Consider the following 23,147-nt stretch of genomic DNA (forward strand, 5'->3'; position numbering starts at 1 on the left):
ATAAGTTTCCTGGTTAGTGGCTATAAGCCAAGAGAATAAGAAAATCTTATACTCTTCATGCTATGGGACAGTTACATCCTCATCAACTTGAAATTGTTTCCTCCATAAACATACGTACATATATATATATATGTATGTATATTTATACATATATATGTAATCATAAAAATGTCAGTGTAGAAGCAGTAAAGGTCATAACAAAGGAAGTGTTGTATTTTTAGGCATTGATATACTTACAGATGACCAGTTCTTCTAAGCCAAGCTCATATAATCTACGGTTACTCTTTACAATGTGGCTGCAGCCCAACTTTTTCAGGATCATCTCATATTACTTTCTTTGTGTATCCTTGGATACGGCCAAACTGGCTTACTTACTGTTCTTTCAACATGACATGCAGTTTTCTGTCTCTGAGCCTTTACAGAGGCTATACCACTCTTGAGGTACACTCTCTCCCTACCTCTGCTTCTTTGAATTCCTGGCTCTCCTCCAACCTTGGCTTAAGTACCAATGGCTACATGAAACGGTTCCTGATATCCCACTCTACTACTGCCTTTCTCCATATTACCTTGTATTCACTTAGCATTGTATTTACTTTTATGTGTGTGTTGTTTCCCTAAATTGAATGGAAACTCCTTTATGTCAAAGATTGTTTGTTTTTGTCCCCAGTGCCTGGAAGTGAAATCAGATTCCTCAGTCCATCCCTCCCCTCTCTAGGAAGAAGTATAGGCAAGTGATTCTGTAAAATTAGATCTACTCTTTCATTTACAGTCTCCATCAGATACTGTTATCCAATGTTATGCAATAAATTAACATCAAAAATGTCAATTAACAGGTTGCAGCTCACATGTTTGTAGTTGACATTTTATTTTGTATTTCCTTGTGTGCTGCCTTGAGATTTTTCTCTGATTCTATACTGTTGGGATGGATGGATAGATAGATAGATAGATAGATAGATAGATAGATAGATAGATAGATAGATAGATAGATAGATAGATGATAGATAGATGATAGAGTGTATGTATGTGTGTATACACATCCACACACACACACACACACACACACACACACACACATTTATTTATTTATTTAATACTCCCTAAAAGAGAGGCAATGTGATATAGTGGATAGAGTTGGAGTCCGAAAGACCTGGGTTCAAATCTCACTTCTTAACCTTTATGTGGACCATGTTGAGTCAAAAGTGACCATGGCCAAATAATTTTAGCCCTCTGAATTTCATCTTCTTTATCCATATAGTAGGGAAGATAATGCCATATTATTGTAATTCAAGCTGCACTGAACATATAGGTGTCTTGATTCTAAGATAACAAAAAATGCTGAAAGATGCTTGAAGTCCATCTAACAGGAAACTAAAGGAAGATTACTGAGCCATATCAGGAAAAGACGTTTAGAGAAGGAAAATGACATTTGCTGTTCATATAGTTGATTCAATTGGCCAATAACTTCCTAAATATTAATTAAGCACCTACTATATGCCAGTTGCTATGATAAGCACTAGGGATACAAAAATAAAAATAAATAAAAAGAGTCAAAAGACAATCCCTGCCCTCAAGGAGTTCATAATCTAATGGTAACAGCTTTATTCTGATACGGTTGATCATGTTGCTGGTCTATAGACCAAAGCCCAAGTTAAGACTGTCAGCCCCTCTTGCTGTGGTTATGATGATACACAGGTGACAGATCACAAGCCTTGATCTTCTGACTCAATTAAATCTCAGTCAATTGCAGTACTTTTTAAGGAAAATTAGCCTACCCCATCTAGAGGGGAGCCTTAGGATATCGAATACAAGCAACTATCTAAGTCAGACTTTTGTAAGGCACAAATGAGATAATGTAGGTGATATCTTCCAGAAAGTGTGATGTAATGAGAGTGATTTTCCAATTAGCATTCTGGAATATATACATTTAAATGAGAGTTTCTAGTCAAAGTTTTCACCTCAAGAAAAAAAAAATGACTGAAAAAAAGCATTTATTTATTTCATAGATGCCTTTTGAAATTCTGCTTCAGAGCCAAATGATGACAAGTCATTTAAGCTGAGTCAACATATCACTCAATATTTATTAAGCACCTATGTGTCAGACAAGTGTTAAGCTCTGCCAATAACAAAAAAAAAAAAGCAAAAACTGTCCTTGTCAAGGAGCTCACTATCTAATGAGAGAGAGGCAATATGCAAATGACTACATACAAAATGACTATGTGTGTGTGTGTGTGTGTGTGTGTAAACACATATACAAAGGAGAGAGATAAATTGGAAGTACTCTCCAGGGAAGATACTAATGTTTAGGAAGACTGGGAAAGGCTTCTTGTGAAGGTGGCATTTGAGCTAAAATTTTGTAATGGTAAGGGAATTTGAAGATCTTCCCTGTCCCTTAATAAGCCCATGTGACCTGCTTTGAGCTTTGGCCAAACCCACAACTTGAGTCACTGATACCCATGGTGGGAGGAACTTGCTGAGGATGGAGCAGAAAGGGTGAATCAGGAAGAGAGAATGAGGCAAAGCTGAAGCAGAGCAGCTAGCCTGAGTGAGAAAGGGTGGAATTTTGCCTAAGGGAGTTTGTTTGTGGGGAGACTTGAGGGAGAAAAGGCTTGGGAATGGTGGTCCTCCCTCTATTGGTAATGTGTATTAGCTTTTGTGTCTGCCCAATGCCTGTAACATCTGGTATCTGAATAAATATTCTGGTTTCATCTTTGAGGAAAAGTTTATATTTTGCAACTTTATCCTGGAAATATACAAGCATATCCATAGTGTCTGCTGTGGAAATCACATTGGTGTTACCGGCTTGAGGAAAGGGAAGGAAGAGAAGGGAGAAAATTCAAATCCTAGAGGTAGCCAGTGAAAATGCACGTAGCTGAGAGTTGGAATCTTGTCCAACAAACTGGAAAAAAGATGAAATGACTGAAGGCAAGGGTACTTGGAGGGGAAGGAATAAGAAGTACATTCTCCTTTTTCATGATATTTCCTTTCTCACTACAAACATTATTGCCTAACTATATAACCCAATTTACCTTCTGGTCTCAGCTCTAAGTAACACCTGACTGTTCCAAGAATCAAAAATTGAACTCAAAAGATAAAAGCTCTTCATCTTTCCTTAAGAATGTCTTAAATAATATGCTTCAGACTCTGAAAATAATTCTATAAATGCTTTGCACAATGTCAGTTTCACTGTAATGAGGACTGTCCTCCCAAAGTGACTACTTTGAAGGGGGCAGAACTCATCTGTATGTAAACATTACTTTTTGAATTTGGCAAAATCCCTAGCTCAGTTCTAAATGTTAAGATGAAATCTAATCAATCAATAAATATGTATTAGGCACCTACTCTATTCCACATACCATTCTAGGCATTGTTGTTGAGTTAGGTATGACTCTATGTGACCCCATGGACGTTTTCTTTGCAAAGATACTGGAGTAGTTTATCATTTCCTTCTCCAGTGCATTCCCATTTTACAGATGAGGAACAGAGGCAAATAGAAGTTGAGTGACTTGCCCAGGGTCACACAGCTAGAAAGTAACTAAGTCAGATTTTAACTCAACAAGATAAATCTTACTGACTGTAGGTCCTGTGCTCTATCCACTGCACCACCTAGCTGCCTCTTGTAGGCACTAGGCAGACACAAAAGTCAAACAGTCCCTGCCTTAAGGAAACTTTCATTGTTCCAAAATATCTGTTGATGTTTGCGTAATTGAACTTAGTAGGTAAATACCTCATTATAAGGTCTTTTTGATGCCTCTGAACTAAAAGCAATTGGATAAAATTCAAAAGAAAATTATTCTGAAGTGAGTGGTAGTATGGAAATAGGCAACTATTTCAGTGGAATTGGAGTCTGAATTTAGTCCAGCTTCAAACACTTACTAGTTGTATTACCCTGGAAAAGTCAGTTAACATCCCCTTGCTTCAGTTTCCTCAACTGTATAATGAGAACAATAATAGTACTTGCCTCCTTGGATTGTTTTAAGGATCAAATCAGGTAATATTTGTAAAGAGCTTAACATAGAGCCCAGCACACAGTAGGTGCTCTATAAACACTAACTATTATTGATACTAGGTGAGGTGTTCACTAAGTGAGAAGAGTGAGAGATGTTTATTGTTCAATACCTGAAGTGAGCCATCATTTATTATTAGGGAAGATAGTGAGATGTATCAGAAAAGTAGAATAACCAGGATTTGGCTTCTGGCTCTTTCCCTCACCAATTTTGTGACTTCAGACAAGTTACCTTGCCTCATTGTGTATCATCGTCTTTATCTGTAAAAAAAAAGAAAAGTAATACGTAACACACACACATACACACATATATATATATATACACATATATGCACATTTATATATACACACATATATATACATATACACACATATAAATGATATACACATATAAACATATGTATATTTGTGATATACACATATATATGATATACATGTACATATAAATGTCACAATTGTTGGGTGATCTAATTTAAATTATGGTTTTATATGAAAAAACTGAAAAGTACAAAACTTTATATAAATTTTACTGAATTCAGTTTGCTGAACATAAAACAACCTATGATTCCTCTGTAGAACGTAATCACATTCAAGGCTTGTCTTAGATTTCATTCAAGAAAATGTCTTAATAAAAGTATCAGAAGCCAACTGCAAGATTCCTTCTGTTGCAAGGCTAAAAGAATGATAGAGCAAGGCTGCTATATATAAGATTTTATGTATATATGTGTATATATATATATATGTATATATATATGTATACATATATATATATATATATATATATATACACATCATTCCTTCCCCTCCCAAAATAGTGGTACGCCCTTTTCCTTTTGCCTTTAGAAATGAATTTTTTTTTGATTAAATGTTTCCTTCTAACCACTTGGGGATTAAATTTAATATTCATTAAAGTCACACAAGGCATTTGTTTTTAGCTGATAAAAATGAATGTATAATAAGATATGTAATCCAGAATTTTACCTTTAAGATTACAGTTATTCTGTTCATAGACTTCTCAAGATAATTCAAGTCAACAATCATTTATTAGTTACCTACTGCATGCCAGCATTTATACTAAGCACAGAAGATCCAAAGGAAAGCAAAAAAAAAAAAAAAATAGTCCCTGTTCTCAAGGAGTTCACAAACGTAAACCATCCTGAAGTCTGATTAAAAATCCTAGGATTTTAGAGCTAGGAAGAGCATTAGTGATTGTTTAGCCCAGCCTCTCCATTTTTCTGGATGAAGAAAGGAAAATATCAAGATGTGGTGAGCTGTCCAAAGTTACACAAAAGGTTGGTGGTAGAGTCAGACAAATGTATGACTAAAGGAAAAATATGAGAATTTCTTTGCATTGAAAACTCCCAATATGGGAATTCCTTTCACCAGCACAGATCACAACCTGTACAGGTCTTTGTAAAATTCTAGGAAATTGCCAAAGGTACAGAGAAGTCAAATGACTAGTCCAAGTTCACACGGTATAGGAAGAAATAAAATTATATTTTAAAAAATCAATAAATATCTCAGGTAAACTGGCCTATTTACTGTTCCCCATCACAAAACCTTTTATTTCCCATCTCCATACTTTACACTGACTATGTCCTATGCCTAGAATGCCTTTCCTCCTCAGTTACATCTCTTGGAAGCTCTAACTCCCCAAAAGTCTCAGTATAAGTGCTATGTTATAGAAGAGGCCTTTTTGGATCCCTATGTGTTAATGGCTTAACAGACTAAAATCTTGATTTTTCCAGAGCACATATACATAACGAGTCAGGGACATAGACTTGCAAGAACAAAATAGTCTTTGTTCCCTGGATATGGGTTTTGTTGATTTGCCTTACAACATCTTCACTCCCATTCATTTTCATGGAAAAATGAAAGGATATTGAAGTTGGGGATCTCAGATTTACAGGGCCTTTGAAAGTTTGTTGGAAGGGTAATCTCTAGACTGAGCTCACTGGGCATGGTTTAGGAACTGGACATTAAACAGAGAGCTGCAAGGTATTTCTAGCCTTGAGTCATATGGAATTATCTGAGAGAGACTCTGCCCTTAGTAAGCAGAATGAAGGGGTTAAAAAAATAAATTTAAAGTTTACAAGCACTAAGTTTTAGCAGGGTTCTATTTCTGTGCTTGAAAGAGCGTGGATTCTGGGAGAAGGGATCTCTTTTTGAAGAGGAAACACTGCCAAGGGCTCTGAAACGGATATAAATCTTTTGGGAAGAAACATCACTAAGGGTTTTTTCCCTAATCTGATGACTGGATGTGCTAAGGCTTTGATTTCATAAAAGAATTGTAGAGTATTGCCTCTGGACTGTAAACTAAAAGGCAGTTGGCAGTTCCTACCATAGGAATGAAGTATTACCTTAGCTGAAGAGTTCAGCAGAAACCAAAAGGTAGAAGGAGAAAGGAGTTCTATGGTGTTGTGGTGACTAGCCACCAGCCGTGACCACATGACTGGCAGAGTACCATCGAGCTGCATACCATTCAAGACCAGCAAGGAATAAAACCTGGCATAAACCATATGCCACAAACATACACTTGGCAACGACTATTCAACCACAAGAAACCACAGGGAACAGGTATAATAAAAGCGATGTTATGGGAGCATCTAAAGATATTGGCAGCTATCCTACTTTGCTTTGAATTGCTCTCCAATATGTGTGTTATTCTGGTTACATCTTCCCTTTATACATGTGTGTGCCTCCATGTTGGCATCCTATCCACATGTGTGTCCCTCTTCATGTATGTTCCCTATGTATGTACAGTCACCATTGATGGTGCACATTTTTGTGGGAGAATGCATCCTAGATTTGTGATAAAAGTTTTCATTACTTTTCTTACTTTGATATTTCATTAAATCATTTTGTTTTGAATTGTATCCTCTGGCTGACTAATAAAAATAAGGGATTATGAGATATGTTTTTAGAGCAGATATAGACCTACAGGGTACATTGAGCATGGAAGAGCTTTTCTTGGGGAACCATGTACAAAGTATGTAGATAAGGTATGCCCCCAGATATATTAGTGTTTTCCCTTCCAAATTATTTTGTGTATGCTTTGTATTCATTTACCTGTTTAAATATATTGTCCCTTTCCCAACTCCAACGGGAGTACCAAAAACAGATTGTTTCATTTTTGTCCTTATACCCTTAATACTTGGCATAACATGTTGCACGTGGGCATTTCATAAATTCTTGACCAGTTGAATTGAAGCACAGATTTAGTTGCTAATGTTTAGAAAAATTAGTGTAAACTCTGTCATGCATTCCATGTTATGATGAAAATTGTTGCTCACTAGGGCTTAGGTATTATCACTCGAAGTGCAATTGACGAGGTAGTGGTAGTAGAGGTAGTAGGAAGAGGAGGAGGAGTAGAAGTAGGAATAGTAGTAGGAGCAGTAGTAGCAGTAGTAGTAGTAGTAGCTAGTATTACATAGCTCTTGAAGGTCTATAAAGGCTTTACACTTATTCTCTTTCTATCCCTCCAAATCTCTAGGAGATGAATGCTATCGTTATCCATTTTATAGATGAAGTGAGGCTGAGAGTGATGAAATAATTTGTCCATGTCACATAACTGTGTCAGAATTTGAGCTCATTTTCTTTTGACTTCAGGTCCAAAACTCTATCTGCTATGTCATCTAACTGTTATGATATGCTCAGATAGGTGCTGTATTGTCATGGATTAGGTCTGTTTCAAGCCAGTCCCCTGGTAATTTAGATTTTATACTGGTACATACAAGGTACTCATAGGTCATTCAACAGTTAATAAAAGATAGGTTTCATAGCCATAGCAGGAAACTAATCTTCAACAAATTTAGGCACTGAGGACACTTTGAGTTGATTGAGCTGAGTGATGCTCCCTTTACTGATTTGGCCATTTTTGTCCACAGCCAAACATCAGACAGAGTACCTAGAGATCATCTTGGCTGGTTTTTTGAGACTGGATCTCCTTATTATGCTCAGACTGGAAGTACAGGAGAGGCTACTCAGTCCTATTTCTGATCTATAAAGAACCTTTGACCAGTTCCTATTTTGATCTGGGCTGCTTTGACCCTATTCAGGTCTCCCATTGCCCCCTCCCCCATTCCCCTTGGCTCCATTCCCAGGCACTGACCACATTGGTTTGGGATTTAGGTGGGAAATCTGTTCAGCTTTAGTCCTACAGCAGCTCAGAACCTTGGAGCTCAAGCAAAGCACCCACCTCAGCATCCAGGTAGTAAGGATTACAGGACCGACACTACCATACTCAGATTGTTTCATACTCAGGCCACCAGAAAGTGATGTCAACAGCCTGAGCCTTTAGTTCCCTGAGCTAATCAAGTCTCAAGGATGGTTTCAATACCTTTTAAGGAAAAACTAGCCTACCTAGCATGGGGAAAAGGATTAGGATATTGTTCTCACCATATCTGTAAAGCAGTATTACAATATTCTCCATACTCTTTTCCATTATACACTAGTTTCTTTCCCATGTGTTTTTGAAGTGACTTAAGTCTTACATTGTCTCTTAAATAAACATTCTAAAGTTTAATTTATTGATGAAGAACATAAAAACTGAGATTTTATTTTGATTATTAAAAAAGATTTAATTGCCTCTGCTACTGAAAACAACAACATAGATGCTGAGAAACAAAAAACTTAGAGAATGTTTATGAACAATCTCTAGTAGGATCTGAGTTCAACAATTCAATTCAAGGGACATTTATTGAATTCTTAATGTGTGCCAGGTGCTATTATAGCTCCCAAAGATATGAAGATATAAATTAAATTGTCCCAATCTTGTAAGAGTTTACATTGTACCATAAGCGCTTCTAAGCCAATATCCAATAGAAATATTGTTCCTGGGACTAATGTATTCAGTAATTTATATATGTATATATATATGTAGTTTAGGTCTTCTGTGATGTTAATTTATTTTATTATTGTACATAATTTTCAGAACTTTGGGAACCTTCTTTGTTTTTTTATGACCCTTTAGATACTCTCTGGGTATCTAAATTAGTCCAAGAGAATACTTTCCACTTTAAGGAAAATGGAAAATCACTGTCTCTTAAAGAAAGTAGCTGATGTTGGCTATAGGAGAGGATATAGCAGTTTAGAGTCTTTGAATATTTTAGTACTTGAATACTTCAAAAATCCATGATTTTATCATAATGGGAACTCTTTCCTTTAATGAAGCTCATGACTACTTCACAAAGACCATTAGATCAGCACTTGAAGCCTCTTCAACATTGCAAGTCCAATCAGAACTTGTATTCTAATAACAAAGCCCTTGAGAGCCTTGAGTCAACTCTATGTCACGGAGTTCTACTAATGTAGAGTTGTCCTGAAAGGACCTTTGGGCATAGGTTAAAAACAAAATTTTTATTTGTTAATAAAACAATATGCTAAAAACAAAAAGGCTTCTTTTACATAAGAAAAATTTAAAAGGGGGGAGCTGTTACTTTAGTTTTTTTTCTGATTCTAATATAAAATTTACCATATAGTGTGTTCAACATTCCAGTTGTTCTTTCATCTCTCACCATGTATGTATATTTTAAATGCATCTGGAATATGAAACAAGTAGATAAAAATATTTCCTTTATTTTAGATGGATTGGAAAACATTTGTCTGATGTCATTATATATATATATATATTTAACTCTTCATTAATTATATCCTGATAATTGGTCATTACTAAGTCTTAGTCTGGCATTCGAGGCTTTCTAAAATCTCACTGTAGCTTTATTTCATACTGCTGCATTCTTATCATATTCTACCTAGAGTTATAATTATCTGTAAGTGTTTTCCATCCTCTGCTATATTGTAACTTAAGATGATGTCTTTGTGTTCACCTTCTTCACTTAGTACAGTGTCAGTGTACCTTTAATAAATTTCTATTGAATGGATGAATAAATCAACACATCTTGCCAAGGTAGCTATATTTCCTACTATGGCTATATAACAGGACTGGTAGAAGAGAAGAAAGCAATAGGTGAAACATTCATCTTAGGTTTTAGTAAGTTATTCAATTCAGTCCTTTGTGACATTTCAAGAAACCAGGGGGGAAGTGAGCTTGCATCATTCTATTTTGGGGCTAAATTAACCAGGGCTTCATTGGGGAGGAGAAGTTATTAATATTTCCTTGTCAGTCTAAGGCTAAATAAAGTTTTCTTGGGACTGGATCTAGAGATGATATCATTTCAGAATTTTTTGGAATAAATTAAATTTTTGGAGTTTGGATCAGAGGTGTCAAACTCCTAGCTGGCAAAACTCCCCAATAAGGTCTAACCAGATTAAAATGCAACTGGCAAATGTTTTGCAAAATAAATTAAAATATAATATGACATAGATACTGTTAATTTGTGGTTTTCTAAATTAATTTTCACCTACAGGGATCTGTTTCTATTTGAATTTGACACCATTGGTTTGGATGATGGACTAGAAAATTTTCCAAAGACATCAAGTTGAATAAGATGACTTACTTCTTTGGGGGGGACAATCAGAATTGCAAATGATCCTGAAAAGCTAGAGGTGGTGAGTAGATTTAAATGGAATTCACTGCTTCCTTCAGTTAGGATGGCCATCATCCACCTAACAAATGGTTTAGGAGTTCCCGTAAGGGAACTAAGAAGTGGAGTTGACATGCATACATTCTCAAGCCTAACAGTATATTCCAATATAGGTAATGTCTCATTTATAAAATCATGACTGCGATGTACAAACTTAATCAATCTGTCTAGGAATAGAGAGAATTTCAGCAGTTTCTTTTGTACTTTCCTTCCAAAATACTCCCTGGAGCAACTGACTCACTTGACCCTGGAAGTTATCTCTAGAAAAATAAATTTGATAGTGGTAAGTTCAGTATAATTCAAAATACTGGTGAAAAGATCAAAACAAAATAAGAAACCACATCATTAGTTTCTCTTAAATGTTGTAGGAAAGGAGAGGAAAGGTCACAGTGGACAACAGCAAAAAATAGATCTGTCTTATATAAATGTTCAAGTAAAATATACAAAAGTAAGGTTAATATGAGAATTTATTGCATGTAAGATTCAGACAATAAACATTTATTACACCTCTACTATATGGCAGGCCCTGTGCTAAATACTGAATATACAAAAAGAGGCAAAAGACAGTCCTTGCCCTTCAAGGAACTCATAATATAATTGAGCAATTTTTTGTGAATGCAATAAGCATTGGTCAATATTTTATTTAAATATCATATTCAGTATGCTTACTTTAAAGATCTGTGATTTAATCAGAATAGGTATTCCCTATACCAATGCAGATCACAGTTTCCTATGAATGAGTATATCATCTTCAAAGATTACATGGCTGAAAAATCTATCACTTAGCTTGGTTGATCCTCAGAAAATAGACATACTGTGTGCCATAGGTGTTTATAGTTTTATGGGACCTGTGAAATGAGTAGAACATGGGTGGAAGGATATTCAGTATTGAGCACAAAAAGTTAAATACAGAGAATGTATAAGAGGATCTTTAGAAGGACAATAAAACAGGAAAAGTTTGGGGAAGCAATTCCTAAAGGGAAAAGAGGAAATAAATAACACAAAGGAAGACTCTAGAAAAGGGGTTGTTAAACTGTTGTATGTCATAGATACCTTGCAAATTCTGTTGAATTATATAGACCCTCTTCTCAGAATAATGTTTTTCAATGCATAAAATAAACCACATAAAATTACAAAGGAAACCAACACATTCTACTGAAATGTAGCTATTCAGATATTCTTAAAAGCAAATTCATGGACCCTATATTAAGGATCTTTTCACTACAATGATTTTTTTTTTAACAGTATAAGTTGTGCAATCGTTTTTCTCTGAAGAATTCCATGGGGAGGTGGAGGTTAGAAAATAATCTCTGGGGATGCTAGAAGGCTGTACATTGTCCTCCATCAGTTCTCTGGTTTTATTTCTGAAAATAATTTTTGCAATCATTTAAAAAAATTATCATTATATCTTCCATTGGAATCAGTTTTAATATCATATGTAATTCTAACAACAAAATAAAGTTATATAGTAAGAATCATATTGATCCCACTATAGGACAGGAAAACAAAATGTAAATTAATTGATAGTTTGAAACATTCTTGCTATCTGTAAAAAAAAAAAAAAAATATTATGATGAGATTTTTTAAATCTTAAATTTTTTTTTCTAACATAGAGGTCATCATCCATAGCACTACTTGACATGTTTTTGCACTGTAAGAAAAGAAATGCCAAAGTCCTCCAGTCTATGCTTGAGGTAGAAAGGGGGCACATCAGATTACCCCCTAGGTGGCAAAAGGAATGGCTCCAGGAATCTTACTAGCTCTAAGTAGCTACTTCTAAGGAAGGAAATAAACTGCTTGGTCGTCTCAAAAGCCCCTTTCACACAACTCACCTTCATTCTTCAAGTTTTTTACTCCCTTTACAATGTTTATATTTGAGAATATACACAGATACTAATACATTTTTAAAGCAAAGAAAAATAAAGGAAGTTTTAAAAATGCCAGTGCTCTTTACAGGCCTGTAAGAAAAGTAAATGACTTTTCAACTATTACATAACTCTAATTATGTCTTTACATGCATATCATATTTAGTGATGTTTCTATCTTCAGATGGTTCCAATATGAAAAGAAAAAAAAAAGATTGACAGATTACTAAAGCATAAGCAAAGGAGGTCATGTCTACCCCTGAATTTTAAACTCAAAGCATTTTGCACACATCTGTAATTCAGGGAGATTATGAAGTGATCCTTGGATGGAAAAATTTTCTAAAACTACTTTAGAGAGGCAAGTTCCCATTTTATCATGAGAATGTTTTTTTAAATCTTCATAATTTTTCCTATCATTACTCAGTAGCTACTAAGTACAATTCTAGCTCTTAACTTATGCCTTTTCTGTATTGATACATTTCAGCATGTACCCATGTATAAAATGATTTCATGATTTAAACAAGGTAACTGGTTCTGTTTCTTGGCTAGGACCCAATTAAATAACTACTGATGCAAGCAGTTACTACCTTCTTAAAAGGAAATCTGTGGTTTCCTTATTTAAACTGCTGAGTTTTAAGGTCCATCAAAAAGGCTGTTATTGCAATGAATAATTTAGCCACTACAGTCTACTCTTCCCCATTACACTACGAGCATAGTTTCAAGGCAATGAAAGATACCAGCAGTCTCTTCTAAGATCAGAATAATATCTGCTATAGTAAAATAGCTACTGTATGTTCCATTATATTTACTCTTCAAAACAACACATTAAACAAACGGGCTACGTCTATAGATAGGTATTGAGAGGTTGCATAGGGGGTTCAGGATGTCAAATGTGGGTGAAATTGTTGAGCAAAACAATTGAATAAGAAAAAAACTTGCAAGGAAAATTAGCAGGAACCTTTCAAAAAGATGAAAGGTCAATAGATTTGGAGATGTTACGGTGTCATTTCATCTGTTTGTCCCTTGGTGGAGTTCTTGAGTTAGTTTCTCTCTTTCTGTCAACCTGCTTTATATTTCTTTCCAGAACTGGCTATCATGTTTACCGTATTTAACCTTTTCCTTGTCTTATTGTGAATACAAAGTCGATTATAAGTGAAAGCCCATCGTGTCTTCAGCACCTACTTCTCTGTATTCCAGACCATGAATTGTTTCCTCCCCACAACTCCTTTTCTTTTCCTGGAGATGAGGCTACATCGCGGACACTATGCTGTTTTCCAGTTCAGTCACCGAAATTTCTTAACTGCCAAACAAACTGCGTTAAGTCATTGGATGATTCCGGGGGCCCCGGGTATGCGGTGGGGGTGGGGGTGGTTTTAAAACAATCAGCTATATACTGAGTTTAAAGCAGGAAATTAGACAGTGAAAGAATGCAGATAACCAAACATTTTGTAAAATGTACATATTAAGGCGGTTTCATGTTTTAATCAATTACTACAAAAGAAAAAAACACCAAAACTTTTTTCCTCTAAAATGGGGGAGGGGAAATCTTTAATAAAAGAACAGAAGGAATTATTGGCAAGTGCCGTTTCATTCCAAATAGCAGGTGACACCCAGTCACTGATCAATGTGCGGCTCAGGACACAGATCTCGTTTTCTCCCTTTAGTTCTGCCCGCCAAAGCAGCGGCAGCATCAGGCTCTAATTTATTGCAGCCGGTTACACTTTCGATCCCATTTCCTTCTGAACCCTTTCCTCTCGGGTTCAGAAGATAAATGTAGCCCCAAGTCTGAGGCAGGAGAGGGCTGTAGGTGGGAGGGAACCGGATATCATGTTCTCCGCGTAAGGTCGGCTACCGAAGGGTATTAAGTCCCGCAGTTCCTTTTAATGAAATTGCTGGACACTTGTGACAGGGGCACGAATACAGCTGCGGAAATGGAGCGGGGGTGGAGAAAGAAGCTCTCCTCCATCCAGCTCCTGCACTGGCGGGCGGGCAAGCAAGAGCTGGTGTGTGCAGAGGTGGTTTAGCCGAGGGGCCGGAGGGGCAGTGGGAATCTGGTAGAAGGGTGAGTGAGGAAGGGGGCTTCCTCTCACCTACCCTCCTCATTCCGTCTGCCTGCCTGCCTCCCTCCACAAATCCCTAAGGAATCTCTTGGCTCTGGCACAAGGCAAAGACTAACTTCTTCACAGCCCAACCTTCTCAAGTGGTGTGGCGAGTCGGGGGACGATGGGGACAAAAGGGGGAAGGAGGAAGGACGGGAGAGGAAAGGAAAGCAAAGAAAGCGAGGCAAGGACGCTCAGGCCCCCGCCCCCTGGCCCCGGTTGTTCCCCATGCTGGGCACGTCAGCCCCATTTCCCACGCTGGCTTGGCAGAGTGGCAGCGGTGTTGGTTAGGGGCGATCGTAGCGGGGAGGGTGAACCAGTGATTACATCTCCCGCTCTGAAAGAAGAAACCAACCCACTGTGAAGGACACTGCATTCACTAGCAGTCGGGGAAGACGTTGGTTGCGGACAGGAGAAAACGCCTCCCTATCCCGAATCATTCTCCGCCTTTCCTCCTTTTTAAAACCCAAGCTTCTGTCTAAGGGTGTTTAAGTCCCGTGTGAAAAAAGAAGGGAGTGCCCCTAAGGTGGGGACGTGTGGCGTGCAATTGTCTGGAGTCCTACTGAATCCTGTTAAAGTTGATTATCTGGAGAAGAGGCGGTTAAAAGCGTCACCTCGGTGTGACAGCAAGAAGTTTGTAAGGGGCGTGTGTGGTGTGGTGTGGTGTGGTGTGAGGTGATGTGATGTGTGTGTGTGTGTGTGTGTGTGTGTGTGTGTGTGTGTTTAAATCGCCGAGAGGAATAGACTGAGGAGTGCACTGCACCATATTTCGGTATCGGAATGTACTGGCTCTTAGCCACCGAATCCAGAACGCTTCCCTCCTCCCGCCTAGGACTCAGGGGGTGGGATTCTGATAAATTCGAATTCCTTGGCAAATATAATGGGGGTTTGGCATATATCCCACTTAAACGGCTGAGAAGGTGCTACGGAACCCAGACAACTCTCCTCTCCCCTTGTCTCTCCTCCCCACCCTCCCCCCTTGCAGCCAGCCGCCCACCGCCCCCTCGGTTTCGGGACTGCGGCGGTACCCAGTGAGTCTGCGCGCCGGGCTTTTCTAGCTGATGCTGCATATATAAAGCGAAGAGTCTCCTTAGTGGCGGGGAAGGAGGAGGAGTTTCTGCCCCCAGCCTGCTCTCCCCAGCCAGTGAGAAGAAGCCGCGGCAGCCACAGCAGCCGTCGCCTCCGCCGGAGTCTCCAGCTTTATCGGAGTGGGGAATACTCTGTCGGTCCCCGGCACACACTACACACGCACTCCCACATCCTCTGTGCTTCTCTGTGGTCCCCAAAGGGAAAGTAGTGGAAATCTCTCTTCCGCCCCCTCTCCCCATCACTGCTCTCCCGTCGCTCCCGCCCAAACAACAGCGCGCCACATCTGCTCTATACTTTATGGGTGTTTTTCTTGTTTAAATCCTTCTGCTTCACCACACACATCTCGTAAAGCCAGAGTGCACACTCTGGACGGATTTTTCTTAAGCTTTTAAATTTCCTTTACAAGAAGACTCGAACACTGTATAGTGGAGAAAGGTGGTGTAAGATTCATTCTCACCCCTCCCTGCCTTCTCGCCTCTCTCCCGTGAGGTGGTTTACGTTATAGTCCCGTTTCTTGACCTCTCCCCGATGCTCCTCCCCCTCCCACTTTATCCGCTCCTTCCTGGCTACTGAAATGAATGGGAAGGAGAAGGTGCAGACACTACCATCCAACCGTAGAGGGGAGGAGTGGTGCCGCTGGGGACCGGGGTGGGTGTCTTTTGGAAGCTGGGCAAGCCTAGCTATGCAAATACCGTGGGCGATTAAGTGACACAAAGTCAAAAGAAGGAGAAGGCGAACCAGGGACACTAGACAGACAAAAGTTGCCATTAAAGTTTATTTTCCTTTCATCCATAGAGGTGAAGCTACATTTTGCCCACTGCTAAAGGCTGCAGCTTCCTGACTTACAACATGTGTTTGTGTCTCAGAAATACACCCGAAGTATAACACTGAGCGCACCCCCACCCCCGCCTCCCGCCAGGCATGCAAAATGCCCCGAATGCCACATAAAGAAAATAAAGGTTGATGACCCTTCCCCCCAAATCCCCCAAACTGGAAACTCTAAAAGTCTGCCCTCCCCAAAAAGGATCCCTCCTCCCTCTGCCTATCGTCAGAGTTTGAGGGTCTGTCTCTCTCACACACACACCACTGCAGCTTATCATGGTTCCTTAGAACACTAGATCAGCAGAGTGGGAGCGTGCCTGGTCTCTGGACCACCAGTCATGATACACTTGCCACAGGATGATTCCCTAAATGGAGACACTTCCAAGGGAATTAGCTCAAAAACAGGAGAGGGAAGTGGGAGAGAAAGAGGGAAGGAGAAAAAGGGAAAGGAGCAATGAAATAGGTTTCATTAAATACACACGCCCACACACATACACGCGCGAGCGCGCGCACACACACACACACACACACACACACACACACTCCACATTTGTCAGTGGAAGGAGGAAATTTACCAGTCTAGGTTGGGGAGAAAAGTCACTGCGGAGATGACGGGTTGGCAAGACTCATTGTAGTGTGATATGGCTTGGCTTTAGGACGACTGGCTGGTGTTTTGTGATCTGCAGATACTCCACTTACAGCACTATAAGCAGCAGCAGAGACAGAGGCAAAGGGTAAGACTGTTCTTTCTAGAGTGCAGCGGTTGGCTCGTCCTCTCTTCCCTCCCTCTCTCTGTGTATATACAGGCAGCTCTATTGCTGCTGCTGCTGCTGCTGCGTCAGGGAAGAGCCTGTAAGAGCGAGGTTCCAGCAGCTCCCACCACTTCGAGCAAACTTGCTGGTTTACGGCTTATTCTGAGCGGGAGCTTCTCAGTTGCCATTCAACATTTTAAAGCCACAAGCAGCTTTTCTGTGAGAGCGCCGGAACCAGACTTCTGAAAGACAGAAAAGCGGGACCATACAGTTGCAGAAATCACCTACCACAGAGGTGCAATTCATAGGAAACCGCGGACCGACACTTTTTCCCCCTCCTTGGCAAACTGGACCCTGTATTTTTTTTTTTCTTGGCAGCTTACTCCCCCTCGTCGTCTTTGCCTTTCTTCTCAACCACGGATGCAATTCCTAATCTTTGTTAATTCACGTGGGGGATCCAGTTACATAGCGTTGGAGTGCTGGGATATTAACAAGAGGCCAATAATCGTCTCTGGACACAGCCTTGTTGCTCACCTTTGAACCGAGAGGCTCAAGTTCATATCTAGTTACCCGCATTGGGACAGTAAGGAAGGAGAGGGAAAGAGTGGGAGAGGGAAAAAAAAGGAAAGAGGAAGAAGAGGGAGGAGGAGCAAGAAGAAAAGGAGGAGGAGAAGGAGAGAGAGAGAGAGAGAGAGAGAGAGAGAGAGAGAGAGAGAGAGAGAGAGAGAGAGAGAGCAGAGAGAGAGCAGAGACTGCAATCTCATTTGTGAATCGCTCACAGTGCTGCAGATCCACATTGCTATAACACATGCAGAGCAAATGCAGGTAAGGCACAGAAACTGCGGATGCAAAAACAAACTTGGGGACTGTGCTGTGTGCATTTCTTCAGCCTTTGCAAATCCAGGGCAAACGGCTTCTGCAGTTTTGTATGGTTGCTTTGTGACTAATGACCTTGCGCAGAGTTGTTAAGGGAAAAAAAAAATCAAACCTCCCCGGAGAAAGAATTGAATATTTAGACGATCTCTGAAGATGGATTTGGCTGCTTTTCTTCTAACCAGAGGGAATTTTCTGCGGACTGTGCTGTAATGCAAGGTGGTCTACTATGAACTGTTCAACCACGGATATGATTGGGGATTTTTAATTCTCTCTTTTCCCATATTGCTAAAAGGATTCGGAGTTGAGACTTGCTTATTGCAGGACACAGACCCTTCTGAATGAAGCGATTAACATTTTCCTGTGTACAAAGAGAAAAAGCAAATGCTTTTTGTAGTAAGCGGCTTCAGCGAGAGCGTGAATTGTACTAAACTCGAGTAGCAGAAGCAGCGATCCGGGAGGGGACTGGGGTGGGGGTGGGAGGGCTGCAAAATCGCACTGTATATGTTCTTCGTTTTATTACGAGACTGCCAAAGTGATTACAGTTAAATCAGAAAGAAGACCAGAGACAGGAAGAGGGAAATTCATCCCAATCTATTGGGGCGAATCTTTGGGGAGGGGGTAAAGACAGCCAGCACATTGTCCCGTGAACTGTAAGTATTTCTACTGAAACGAGGGGAGGGGGAATTTGCCATCCCTCCCCGGGTGATTATCATCCATTGCATGAATTATAAAACGATAACTTTCGAAAGAAGAAGAAAAAAGGATTTATAATTGATCACCCACCAGACTCTACACGTTGTTCTTTTTCCCCTCTCCCCTCCCTCTCGCCTTTTCTTTCCCGGAGAGGAGAGAGAATTAGGGGGAGGGTAGGCGGTAGGGACCCGGGGTGGGGGGGAGACGAAAGAGGGGTGTTTTGTTATAAGGAGCAGTAGCAGCAGCAGCAGGAGAAGATGCTCAAAATGCGGACTATGGGCTTGGTGCGCGGCTGGTGCTGCTGGTGCCTATGCTGTTTCCTCCTGCCGGTCTCGGTCACCCTAGCCGCCGCCAAGCAGCTCCTGAGATACCGGTTGGCTGAGGAAGGACCCGCGGATGTCCGCATCGGGAACGTGGCTTCAGACCTGGGCATCGTGACCGGTTCCGGAGAGGTGACTTTCAGTCTGGAGTCGGGCTCCGAGTACCTTAAGATCGACAACATCACCGGGGAGCTGAGCACCAGCGAGCGCCGCATCGACCGCGAAAAGCTCCCCCAGTGTCAGATGATCTTCGACGAGAATGAGTGCTTCCTGGACTTCGAGGTCTCGGTGATCGGCCCCTCTCAGAGCTGGGTGGACCTTTTTGAGGGCCGGGTCATCGTGCTGGACATTAACGACAACACCCCTACCTTCCCCTCTCCGGTCCTCACTCTCACAGTGGAGGAGAACCGGCCGGTGGGAACCCTCTATCTCCTCCCTACCGCTACCGACCGCGACTTCGGCCGTAATGGCATCGAGCGCTATGAGCTGCTTCAGGAGCCTGGGGGCGGCGGGGGCGGCGGGGGTGGCGGCGGAGAAAGTCGTCGCGGAGGGGCGATCGAGAGCGCCCCCTACCCCGGGGGTGGCGGCGGGGGCAGCGGTGGCCCGGGCAGCTCCAAGCGGCGACTGGAGGCGTCCGAGGGCGGCGGGGGCAGCAGCGCCTCGGGCAACGGGGCCCGGAGCACGGTGTTCGAGTTGCAGGTGGCTGACACTCCGGATGGTGAGAAACAGCCGCAGCTGATCGTCAAGGGGGCGCTGGACCGGGAGCAGCGGGACTCGTACGAACTGACCCTGAGGGTGCGGGACGGAGGCGACCCTCCGCGCTCCTCTCAAGCCATCCTGCGGGTGCTGATCACCGACGTGAACGACAACAGCCCCCGCTTCGAGAAGAGCGTGTACGAGGCTGATCTGGCTGAGAACAGCACCCCCGGCACCCCGATACTGCAGCTTCGCGCAGCCGACCTGGACGTGGGAGTGAATGGTCAGATCGAATATGTCTTCGGGGCCGCCACCGAGAACGTCAGGCGGTTGCTCAGGCTGGACGAAACTACAGGCTGGCTTAGTGTCCTGCACCGCATCGACCGAGAGGAGGTGAACCAGCTACGCTTCACGGTCATGGCCCGGGATCGGGGGCAGCCCCCGAAGACCGACAAGGCTACCGTGGTGCTCAATATCAAAGACGAGAACGACAACGTGCCGTCCATCGAGATCCGCAAAATCGGGCGCATCCCGCTTAAGGACGGGGTGGCCAACGTGGCCGAAGACGTTTTGGTAGACACCCCCATAGCCCTGGTGCAGGTGTCGGATAGAGACCAAGGGGAAAACGGGGTGGTCACCTGCACCGTGGTGGGGGATGTGCCCTTCCAGCTTAAGCCGGCCAGCGACACGGAGGGTGACCAAAACAAGAAAAAGTACTTCCTACATACTTCAGCCCCCCTGGACTACGAGAGCACCCGGGAATACAATGTTGTCATAGTGGCGGTGGACTCGGGCAGCCCGAGTCTTTCCAGTAACAATTCCCTAGTGGTGAAGGTCGGAGACACCAATGACAATCCCCCAGTATTTGACCAGTCGGTGGTGGAGGTCTATTTCCCTGAGAACAACATTCCTGGGGAGAGGGTGGCCACAGTAGTGGCCACAGACGCTGACAGTGGTAAGAATGCGGAGATCGCATACTCCCTGGACTCCTCCGTAGTGGGGATATTTGCGATTGATCCGGACTCTGGGGATATCCTAGTAAATACTGTGCTGGACCGGGAGCAGAATGATAGGTATGAGTTTAAAGTAACTGCCAAAGACAAAGGCATTCCAGTCCTCCAGGGCAGCACCACTGTGATAGTGCAGGTGGCTGATAAGAATGACAATGATCCTAAGTTTATGCAGGATGTTTTTACTTTTTATGTGAAAGAAAATTTGCAGCCCAATAGCCCAGTAGGGATGGTCACTGTAATGGATGCTGACAAAGGGCGAAATGCAGAAATGAGCTTGTACATTGAAGAGGACAGTAACATTTTCTCCATTGAAAATGACACAGGAACAATTTACTCTACTACAGCTTTTGACCGGGAGCATCAGACTACATACACCTTCAAAGTGAAGGCAGTAGATGGAGGAGATCCTCCAAGGTCGGCCACAGCCACTGTATCTCTTTTTGTGATGGATGAAAATGACAATGCCCCCACTGTTACCTTTCCTAACAACATCTCTTACACTTTACTGCCACCTTCAAGTAATGTAAGAACAGTGGTGGCCACAGTGCTGGCAACAGACAGTGACACTGGTGTAAATGCAGATCTTAACTATAGTATTGTGGGAGGAAATCCCTTCAAGTTGTTTGAAATTGATGCCACTAGTGGGGTTGTGTCCTTAGTGGGGAAGCTGGCCCAGAAACATTATGGCTTGCATCGTTTAGTAGTACAAGTCAATGACAGTGGACAGCCTTCACAATCCACCACAACTTTGGTACACGTCTTTGTCAACGAAAGTGTTTCAAATGCTACCGTGGTCGACTCCCAAATAACCCGAAGTTTGCACACCCCATTAACTCAAGATATTGCTGGTGACCCTACTTATGAAATTAGCAAACAGAGACTGAGTATTGTAATAGGGGTTGTTGCTGGGATCATGACAGTCATCCTGATTATCTTGATTGTAGTAATGGCAAGGTACTGCAGGTCCAAAAATAAAAATGGATATGAGGCAGGTAAAAAAGATCATGAGGACTTTTTTACACCCCAGCAGCATGACAAATCTAAAAAGCCTAAAAAGGACAAGAAAAATAAAAAATCAAAGCAACCTCTCTACAGCAGCATTGTAACAGTAGAGGCTTCTAAACCAAATGGACAAAGGTATGATAGTGTCAATGAAAAGCTCTCAGATAGCCCTAGCATGGGACGATACCGGTCAGTCAATGGAGGTCCAGGAAGTCCTGACCTCGCAAGGCATTACAAATCCAGTTCTCCACTGCCTACTGTCCAACTTCATCCCCAGTCACCAACTGCTGGAAAAAAACACCAGGCCGTACAAGATCTACCACCAGCTAACACTTTTGTGGGAGCAGGAGACAACATTTCCATCGGATCAGATCATTGTTCTGAGTACAGCTGTCAAACCAATAACAAGTACAGCAAACAGGTAAGATACATTAATATATTTCCATTAAAAGATGTTAACTTTGAAATTGTTCACCTTCTGTTGTGTTCCTTAGATTTAGATTTTTAAAAAAAATGTTGCTTTATAAAAGGAACTTGGGTTTAATTGCAGCACTATTCATTAAGAAGAACATTAATTCAGTGTGTTATCAGATTTTTTTGAAAGTTACAAATGAATTTGATAGTCATTAAAGGAACAGTGAAAACAAGCAATATTTTGGCCCTCATTTTACAAATGAAAGTTTTTTTATTCATCTTGATCATAACAGCCCCTGTGTGTGTGTATGTGTGTGTGTGTGTGTGTGTGTGTGTGTGTGTGTATGGCAACCTTTGACCTGAGAGTGTTTACCTTAGTCTTGGGTGGAAAGCTGCCTCCTATTAGAAAAACTTTTGTTTTTCCTGTAATCTCTGAAAATTGGACACTCTAAAAGTTTTAACTGAATTATACTGTATGTAAGATTTCATGGATAAGTGGATACTGATTCATGCAAATGTAGTACCAAGTCCAGGACTTTGAAATTCTGACTGCTTTGAAAAAAAAAATGCTTTCTTTGTCATTTATTTGTATGCAAATATGGTACAGAATGACTTAAAAATGCTTTAGTACCTACAAAAATTAAACTGATAATATGCAACCAGTATTTGCAATGTCTGTATTCAATATTGAAAGATTAAAAGTATTGTTGGCTTGTATGAGCCATTTATTAGTTCAGCTAAGCCATAAATACTTTTGCGATAGTTGTCCTGTTTGCTAGCATTTTTTTTTGGTGTGCATTATGATGTATTGAGAGTGTAAGTGGAGTATTTGACACAGCTTTCTATTGGTGAATTGTGGAAACAATACAAAATCTATAGCAACTTCAAGAAACATGAAATTGAACTTTACCAGTATTGCCTCACTGAGCTATACCTTTTGGAAGAATTATTATTCTAG

At 41.1% G+C, this 23,147-nt stretch overlaps 1 protein-coding gene across 7 annotated transcripts in view; it reads left to right on the forward strand.

Annotated features, from left to right (window-relative positions):
• Positions 1–16,363: 16,363 nt before the first annotated feature.
• The window catches only part of PCDH7 (protocadherin 7), a 494,834-nt gene continuing 488,050 nt past the window's right edge, over positions 16,364–23,147 (forward strand). For all 7 annotated transcript variants that reach the window (XM_072620428.1, XM_072620429.1, XM_072620430.1 and 4 more), the window contains exon 1: positions 16,364–22,196. In XM_072620428.1, coding sequence (XP_072476529.1) covers positions 19,002–22,196 — 3,195 coding nt within the window. In that variant the 5' untranslated portion in view covers positions 16,364–19,001. The remainder of the gene's footprint in view (positions 22,197–23,147) is intronic.

Source organism: Notamacropus eugenii, chromosome 6 (assembly GCF_028372415.1).
Source record: "Notamacropus eugenii isolate mMacEug1 chromosome 6, mMacEug1.pri_v2, whole genome shotgun sequence".
NCBI lineage: Eukaryota > Metazoa > Chordata > Mammalia > Diprotodontia > Macropodidae > Notamacropus > Notamacropus eugenii.